At 35.0% G+C, this 9,740-nt stretch overlaps 1 protein-coding gene across 10 annotated transcripts; it reads left to right on the top strand.

Annotated features, from left to right (window-relative positions):
* The first annotated feature begins 2,812 nt into the window (after positions 1-2,812).
* Positions 2,813-9,247, top strand: LOC112522530 (pentatricopeptide repeat-containing protein At5g02860). Of its 10 annotated transcripts, none has more exons than XR_003070211.1 (8): positions 2,813-2,887; positions 4,534-4,905; positions 5,005-7,151; positions 7,535-7,744; positions 7,869-7,930; positions 8,018-8,080; positions 8,465-8,586; positions 8,682-9,247. XR_003070211.1 is itself a non-coding variant. In XM_025131749.1 (2 exons), the coding sequence occupies exon 2, from the start codon at positions 4,638-4,640 to the stop codon at positions 7,080-7,082; it is 2,445 nt and encodes an 814-aa protein (XP_024987517.1). In that variant the 5' UTR covers positions 2,813-2,887; positions 4,534-4,637; the 3' UTR covers positions 7,083-7,304. The 10 variants fall into 10 exon arrangements, 1 of the variants encoding a protein (XP_024987517.1); XR_003070201.1 differs by having other exon boundaries at positions 4,534-7,151; positions 8,682-8,806; positions 8,896-9,247; XR_003070202.1 differs by having other exon boundaries at positions 4,534-7,151; positions 7,611-7,744.
* Positions 9,248-9,740: the final 493 nt, after the last annotated feature.

The raw sequence follows: 9,740 nt of genomic DNA, 5'->3' as shown, positions 1-9,740 counted from the left end.
TATCCAGTATAATCATGTAAAAGGGGATCATTAGAAACAGTTCCAACAAAATCAGTAACACTAAGATTCATATCCATAGGTGTATTAACAGGATTGCATCCAAGATATTCAAAGTCATTTAACAATTATAAACAATATTTTCTTTGAGACATAGAAATACCATTATCAAAATCAAGAACTTCAATTCCTAAGAAATTTTTTAGCTTGCCAAGATCCTTATAAGAAAATTACCTTTTAAATAAGTTTTAACTTTATTTACTACCAACAAATTGTCCCTAGTTAAAACAATATCATCAATATATACCAAAAGGATAACAAAATCAGATTCACTGTATTTGGTAAAAAGAGAATAGTCATTTATACCTTGAGAGAAACCATTAGCAATAAGACAAGATGGCAATTTTGCATACCACTGACGAGGAGCTTGCTTTAAACCGTAAAGAGACTTTACTAGTTTACAAACTCTTTTATCATCAGAATTAAAATAACTTTCTGGTATAGTCATATAAACATCCTCAGACAAATCACCATACAAGAATGCATTATTAACATCTAGATGGAATAAAGGCCAACTGTTTTGAATAACAAGAGCTATAATACATCTAACAGTGACTATTTTCATAACAAGAGAAAATGTTCTTCATAATCAAGACATCCTCTTTGACTGTACCCTTTGGCAACAAGACGAGCTTTATACCTTTCTATTTCTCCAGAGGACTTATATTTGATTTCATAAATCCAGTTACATCCTATAGGTTTTCTTCTTACAGGTAAATCAGTAACGACCAAGTCCCATTTCTATAAAGAGCTTCCATTTCATTATTCATTGCCATTATCCATATCATTACAAACTTCTGAAAAAAGTTTTTGGTTCATTGGATATATTTAAACTTGATGTAAAACAGAGGTTTTCCAAATTCAAATATGAGTAATTCACAACTCTTTCTAACCCATAGTTTACCTTCCCTTCTATAACAAAGTCATCAAATTTATGAGGGAAATGTGAAGCTCTAGTCATTTTTCTAACAGATCTAGTTGTCCCTTGGTTATTATCATTAGTGAAAGGACCCTCAGGGTGGGAGACCAGAATTTTCAGCATTTTCGAGACCTTGGTAAGTATCCAAGGATTACATACCAGGCTCAGATCACCTAGTGGTAGCAAACTGGAAGCTACCTCTGTGTTACCTAGTGGTTGCAAACTGGCAGCTCCTTCGGAGTTAACAGATTGTAGAGTATTTATGCTACCTAGTTGCTACCTACTGGCAACTTTACATGGGCTACTACCAAAAAATGAACGCTGATTACTTTTCTCCTGAGGAGGTTGATCTCAAACCTCATCATGGGGAAGGGAACCAAATGGATTAATAGAGGAATCAAAAGTGGAATAAAAAAAGTTTAAGAAACTTATTTCACTAGTAGTATAATAATCCAACTTATTTAAACTCATCTTGAATGGAAATATATTTTCATAAAATCTTACATCTGAGAAACACCTATCTTATTAGTATAAGGACTAAACAATTTGTATCCCTTTTGGGAATTTGCATATCCTAAAAGAACATATTTTTCAATTCTAGAGGAAAATTTATCAGTTACATTTGTTTTAGTAGCAAAACAAAGACACCCAAATTTCTTAGATGAGTTAAGACAGGTTGGAAACCATATACCAGTTCATAAGGACACTTTCCTTTTAAAACAGAAGAGAATGTTCTATTTATAAGATAGGTGGTAGTTAGAATACACTCACTCCACATGTTTAACGATATACCACTCTGAAAACATTCACTTTACATATTTAGATTGATATACAAGGCCGTCTCTTAACATGTTAAATGTGAGATTTTGAACAGGGCCCCCGAAATTTTGGGGTCCAAATTTACATGTGTTTAGGGTCTTTTATCGACCTATGTAAAACTATAGCCGAAATTATTTAGGTTCAAACTATTAATTGTTTGGTTTTAGGTTCAAATCATTAATGGTTTAAGTTTAGTTTCAGATTCTTAATCATTTTAGATTTAGCCCATTTTTGTTCTTAACATATATTCTCTGTTATCACTTTTATGCAATGTAATCAAAAGTTTTGGATGTAGCAGAACCTCCAAAAAGATTGGAACGTCCCTGTTGATATATATGTTTTTTTGAATAGGTAATATTGTGGTTGATTTATATTTACATCGTGATATACACTATCTTCTATTTTTTTGTGATTCACATATGTAAAGTTATAATTATGCAGGTAATTCATTAATTTAGATAATTAATCAAAAAGTCATATTTCATTCTAAATTATAGGTTGAAGTGGTATTTTTTAACATTCACGTTTTTTCAAACACTTACCAAACAACTATTTTTCATTCTTTACTAAATCATTGTTTTAGGGGGTGTTTGGAATTGCTTATAAATACTGTTTTTAATTTATTTCAGTCTGACATCGGTGATAAACTGTTTTCTGATGTTTGGATAAGGAAAAAAAAACTGCTTATACTAATGTCAAATCGGTAATAAAATGTTTTTGATAAATTAATCTTTCATGACTTATGAAAAACTGCTTATTACCAGTTTACAATTTTAACCTCATTTTATTTAACTTCGGTTTGATATCACATAAATTAATAACCACTTTTAACAAAAAAAACATAAGATGTTTTAAATAAACAATCCCAAAAAACCCCTTAATCATTCATCATTTACTATCATTCATCATTTACTAAAGAACCCTAAGTTGATATTTGTATAGAGTTATCCGATATATTTCACTTTAATCTATTGAATTTTTTGTGCAGTTTGGACAAAGAAATCTCAACTCCCTCGAGTTTCCTGCCCCTAGTCGCCGCTCCCTGCTCGCCCTTGGCTGCCCTGGCGCTTCTCACCGGCCCAACCCGCAGAGGTATTCAGCCTTCTCTCTCTCTCCCCCTCCCTCTCTACAGGTGCCTATACTGCTATACATACACATACCACGATTATTGTATATTTGTATATATACATGTTTGAATTCAAATAATAGCAATTTGATTTGAATTCTTTCTTCAGGTTATTTTTCCTTGGTAGCCTATCTATCAAATTTTGAAAAAAAAATTAGATTAAAAAGTTAGAAAAAATGGAGTGTATTAATGTTGTTTACTTGTCCAAAAAGAAACCCAATTACCCAAACCCTAGTTTTGTTGAATGATTTGATGTGGGATTACGGATGTTTGTGGTCCGGTTTGGGTGGTTTAACCCCTCAAACTACATACCAAACCACAATGTCGGCTTAGATAATTTTCCAAACCCGGCGATTTAGAAAAATTTCCAACCTGGACGGTTTTTGCAGCAAGTGACCAAACCGGTCAAACCGCACTGCAAAAAGACAGTCTGTTCTGACTAGCTTAGACGGTTTGGGGCTATTATGGGATTTAAACTAAAAAGAATATATCATCTATCTCCAAAAATGAAATTTCTACCAATATAACATTATTAAAAAATCTATATCGAATTATAAAAGAAACATTTATCTCCAAAACTAAAAAAACATTGAGCAGGTGAAAAAATGTTAAACAAGTTCATCAACAAAATTGGAATATTGGACGAATATTGAGCAAGTCGAAAAACAATTTGGAATTTTGGATTTTGATTTTTGACGGATTTTGAATTGTTGATTTAGGGAACGCAGACAATTGAGAAGGGAAAACTAAAAACTTTATGTCTTGGACGGACTATTTCTAGTTGGACCATAAAAGTTTAGCCTATAACATTAAAACTAAATATAATCAGTACATTTGTATTTTGGAGGTTGGTTCGGTTCAAACCCTCAAAAAAATATTCAAACCGCAAACTGAACCAGACCGAGTGGTTTGTCTATTTTTCAGACCGGACCGATCGCCAGATTGCTTAAACCACCAAAAACGGTGCGTTTGACTTAGTAAGACCGGTTTGAGAAGTACAAGATTTTTTTGAACACACCTATTTGGGATATTGTAAATACTTGACTTTTAAGAGCTTGAAGTAGGAATTCAAGTTGAAAAGATTTTGTTTTTACTCCTCATATTCACATTACTAGTTCCTCTAGATCCAATCCAACTCTTCTAGTACCCTTTACACCCCCTGCCATTGGTATTTAAGCTTAATCTTTATCTTTATCTTTATTTCTTTAATTCACATGACTTTCTTCTGTTTTAGAGGAGATTGAAACAAGAAAAAGTTGTAATCCAACATAAAATCATTGTTCTTGATGTATAGACTATTGCGTTGACCAACCTATGAAAAACTTCTGTACAAGACCTTTGCTACTATTTTCTTAAATATTTTATATCTACGAGAAATCTTATTCAGTTAGATATGGTAGATTCAAATGGGATACTAGGATGATCTTTATGATGATTGCTATATATAAGTTGATAGATTGGACTAGAATCAACTTTTGATTTTGAAAAGTTGATGTCAAACTCTATATCTTTCACATTCGAAGTCTACATTGGTATTTTCAGTTTTTAGCTCAGTCACTGAAGCTCTCTTATATATCAATGTATTATTGATTCTTTCTTTGTTGTTGTTCAGGTACAATATTTATCGTTATTATTTTGCAACAAACTATGACCCTAGACAACCGGCCCCCTTCTATCCTAAATTCCTAGCTCCGCCCCTGCACCTCCTGCTCATCAATGGCTGATAAGCTAGCTCTTCCTCTTCTCATCCCAAGTCCTCCACACACTAAACCCTTTTTCTCTCAAGACTTCCACAATAAAAAAACCCACCACCAGCGACCACAGCCATTAACCCCCCTTCTAAATGACCTTCTGCAACCAAATTCAGCCACCACACAACCCCCAAGACACCTTTCTCCTATAATCCCCAGAAAAACACGTCGTATTGGCAAACACAATGATCCAAACAAGGGAAAACCCTGGTCTTCTCACCTATCTTCGCGAGGTGAGCAAATCTTTCGAACTCTTATTAATCCAGATTTCCAGTCTTCTCAGATTGACGAGAATTTGCTTAATTTGGTTGGTTTTCATGGAAATCAATCAGAATTCTCCTCAAAGTCATTGTCTTTGGATGTATTGGGTTTAGTTCAAGGTTTAGTTCATTACAAGAAATTTGATTTGGCTTTAAATGTGTTTGATTGGGTTAAGAAACACTATAAAGATTCACGGAAGGCTTTACGTGGTTCTATTGTGGCTGTGATTATATCCATGCTTGGTAAAGATGGTAGGGCTTCAGCTGCATCTTCTTTGATACGTGGTCTTCAAAAAGATGGTTTTGTTATTGATGTTTATGCTTACACTTCATTGATAAGTGCTTATGCTGGTAATGGGAGGTTTAGAGAGGCCGTGGCGGTTTTTAAGGAAATGGAAGAAGAAGGTTGTCAACCTACTAAGATTACATATAATGTGATTCTTAATGTGTATGGGAAAATGGGTATGCCTTGGAATAAAATTGAATCTGTCTTTGAGAGTATGAAGAGTTCAGGGGTTGTCCCTGATTCTTATACGTATAATACTCTGATAAGTTGCTGCAAGCGTGGGTCTTTGCATGAAGAGGCTAAGAGGATCTTTGAAGAGATGAAGTTCACAGGGTTTATGCCCGATTATGTTACTTATAATACGTTGTTGGATGTATATGTGAAGTCTCGGAAGCCTAAAGAGGCAATGGATGTTTTAAAGGAGATGGAGGGCAATGGGTTTTCTCCTAGCATAGTTACTTACAATTCATTAATCTCATGTTATGCTAGAGACGGGTTATTTGATGAGGCAATGGAGTTGAAAGCTGAAATGTTGGCTAAAGGGATAAAACCAGATGTTTTTACTTATACAACCCTGTTTTCGGGATATGAGAAAGTGGGGAAAGATGAGTTTGCTATGAGGGTTTTTGAAGAGATGATAAGTTTAGGCTGCAAACCAAACATTTGTACCTTTAATGCTCTAATTAAGATGCATGGTAACCGAGGGAGGTTTGCTGAGATGATGAAGGTCGTTGAAGAGATTAGGGAGTGTGGATGTGTTCCTGATATTGTGACTTGGAATACGCTTTTGGCCGTGTTTGGCCAAAATGGAATGGATAGTGAAGTTTCTGGAGTCTTTAAGGAGATGAAAAGGGCTGGTTTTGTTGCCGAGAGAGATACATTCAACACTTTGATTGGTGCTTACAGTAGATGTGGCTCTTTAGATCAAGCCATGACAGTATATAGAAGTATGTTGGAAGCTAATGTCAGTCCGGACCTTTCTACGTACAATGCTGTTTTAGCAGCATTAGCCCGTGGAGGTCTTTGGGAGCAATCTGAGAAGATTCTTGATGAAATGAAAGACGAGCGTTGTAAACCTAATGAGTGTACTTATAGTTCTTTACTTCATGCTTATGCAAATGGTAAGGAAATTGACAGAATGTGTGCGTTTGCAGAGAAGATATATTCTGGTGAGATTGAACCACATGCTGTCTTGTTAAAGACCCTTGTTTTGGTTAATAGCAAAAGCGACCTTTTAAAGGAAACAAACCGAGCTTTTCTTGAAATGAGAGAAAGGGGGTTTTCGCATGACATAAATACTCTCAATGCCATGGTTGCAATCTATGGAAGGAGGCAGATGTCAATGGAGGCCAGTGAGATAGTGTACTTCATGAAAGAAAGTGGTTTCTCTCCTAATTTGACTACATACAATTCTCTGATGTATATGCATAGTCGATCCTCAGATTTCCCGAAATCTGAAGAAATCTTGAGGGATCTTATGGAGAAAGGAATCAAACCAGATGTTATCTCTTACAACACTGTGATTTATGCGTATTGCAGAAATGGAAAGATGAAAGATGCATCAAGGGTGTTAAGTGAAATGAGGAAATCTGGTGTTAATCCAGATGTCATCACATATAACACCTTCGTTGCTAGTTATGCTGCTGATGAATTGTTTGAAGAGGCCATAGATGTGGTCAGGTACATGATTAAACAAGGGTGTAAACCTAATGAGAGCACATACAACTCTATTGTGGATTGGTATTGTAAGTTCCATCGTAGGGATGATGCAGTTTTATTCATTAATAAGCTTCGTGAGCTTGAACCACGCATCTCTAAGGATGAAATTAGTAGATTATCAGCACGCGTGGCAGAGACTGCATAAGGATGTATTATATGCTTGTGTGTCCTGTATAGATGCCAATAGTCTTGCAGCACCCGAAGAACTTAAAAGGTATGTGTAATTACCCATATACTTCTTAGAAAGTAGGAGTCATAGTTCATAGCAAATAATATGTTTGTTCTTTTCAGGAGGAAGATGTAAATTTTGATGCATTTGTATTTAACATTTTCATTGTTGTCCATTAAGTACTTCAAGATTGTATGAAAATGTTCCTCCTTTGTTGCATAAACTGCTCAATATGAGAATTGTTGTAGGCATGTCTTTCATTAAAACTTCGAGGCAAAAGAACAGAGTTATAGGAAGGAGAGAATTAAGTATCACTCACAATACATTGTGTACAACCTTTTTATGCATAAATCTTGAAAATCTCTTAATTTACAAACCATAAAGCACATTGTACAAGTTCCTAAAACATGTATTTATCTTCTGCATAGTTTTAACCCAAAGCAATACAAAATAAGATGGTTCAAGGTCTGGTTCAGACCTCCTAATCTATTCCTGCTCATCTAGCTCTCGGATTTCTTCTGCTTCTTTCGATGACGATCTACTTCCCAGGAGTTAAACCCTAAATCTTGGACTTCATTCCTTCGCCCTCTCTATATATCGAGTATCCTTCTCCGCTGTTTCTCTCTTTCTGATTCTAGGTAATTCCAGATGTTTCCATTCTTTTGTTCTTCATCTTTATTTGCTCCTGTTTTGAGTTAGTTGTAACAGATTTGTTTGAATTTTTATTGCTAGATATTTTTTTTGATTTGTACTCTTCGACAGGTAAAGATGGTGAACTACTTCTCTCTTTGTTCTAATAAAAGAGAGGGTGTTCTTTTGGGGGAGTAAATGTCTACTTTTTCATGTTTTTCTCCCGTTCTATTTTCTTTCTTATGATATGCACATACTCACACTCAAATTTGTTGTTGCAGGGTATGTTTTGACTTGAGTAGTGGGTGAGCATTTTATATATGTTCTGTGAAGACATTGTTTGTGTATGTTCTTTGAACAAGTTAAATTCTCTCAAAATGACTCAAACATATGTCTTCTCTTGCTTAGTTTGAAAATTTGAATTGCCACTAGAGCTCAGGCTTTCCTGCTTTGATGCCCAGGAAAAAGTTTCTTCTTTTGTTATATAGCATTCTAGCATTTTATTCTAAAGCACTAAAGATAAAGATGTTGTAGATGAACAGACCATTAGACAGATTGCTAATTTTCTTTGCACAATTTGTCCATTTCATTTCTCACTTGCTCAAGTTCATAGATTGCTAATTAATTTGCTACTTGTTCGATTTGGTTTGCTTGTTTGTGTTTCACAAATTGCAAATTCTCTAAATCGATTAATTCCAAACTCTCTGAAATTGATCTACTCCAAACAGCCGAGGTGGCTGCTCAGATTTCTCACAATTTGGTTTCACGCTTCCCACTCGGAGAGGTTCCATTGATAATGCATCATCCAAATGCCAATGTAAGTTTCATTCAAGCTTCATCATGTGCCAATGTAAGTTCCATTCAAGCTTCATCCTTGATATTTTGCCATGGATCTATCATTATCGTTCATGAGAAGCCAAATTTATGGTTATTCTTTTTGTACAGAAACCAAAAAAGGATTTATGCTTGGATGTCAGAAACCAGCAAAAGGTTTTGCTCTGTTAGTCTTCTGTATGTAGTGAAGGGTACACCCCTGATGTCATATCAACGGGATAGTTCCGTTACAGCAGGTACCAAGCTTCATTGGCTTTGAGTTCTTTCTACTCTAATCAAACTTCATCCTTAAAACAAACATGTTAACTTATGTGGGTTTTCGTAGCTATTGAAACACATGTTGGGCTACTTGCAAAATCTTCAAAAAGACAGTTCTGTGGCACAAAATGACATTGTCTGGAAGTTTGATCGTTTGTTGCCAGTTTGGAGGGGTTTCTCTTTCAGTGTTAAACACTTGATTGGAATGGGAACTCTTAGTGGAGTTAAGTCGATGTTACACCAAAAGTTTCACTATTTTTGCAATATGTTTGGATTAGGTGATGTTAATATCCATGTAGGTGAAATAGTTACTATATGTTTACAGAAAACTTGGTGATTTATAGTACTCTTTTCTCTTCTCATTGGATATTATCACAAAATGGAGTTGTAGCTTGTAGTTTTATAGTTCATCAAATACGATGTTATGATATTTCATTAATCATTGTTGGTTTTGTTAGCAAGTCACCGTTTCTTTAACGTTATTTTGAATCTCAATTGATTGATTTCTCCAATAATCCATAACCCGCCCGGAATTGTTATTGTTAGATTGGTCATCATCGAAGGATCCAATATTTTTTTAATTGAGCCTGATTGTATCTGTTACATATTTTGCTCATTTGGTTGTTTTTGAAGTAAAGGTAATTGCTATTGTTACATATCTGCATTTTCACTTCTAAACATGGTTGTGAGACTGAGGGGCCGTTTATTAAACGCTTACCCGGTAAGTACTTACCGGGTAATTTTTCTTACCGGATGAACATGGCAAGGGCCAAGAAGCTTATCCGGTAAGAGCGATGATAAGGATGGATAGTCTTACCCGGTAAGTGAGGGTGACGACTCTTACTTGGGTAAACGCTTACCAGGTAAATTGTTGTATATGATACGTTTTGATGTACTACAATCTTACCCAAT

The sequence above is a fragment of the Cynara cardunculus genome (genome assembly GCF_001531365.2).
Source record: "Cynara cardunculus var. scolymus isolate 2C chromosome LG 1, CcrdV1, whole genome shotgun sequence".
Lineage (NCBI taxonomy): Eukaryota > Viridiplantae > Streptophyta > Magnoliopsida > Asterales > Asteraceae > Cynara > Cynara cardunculus.
This window is presented reverse-complemented; position numbering and strand designations above follow the sequence as displayed.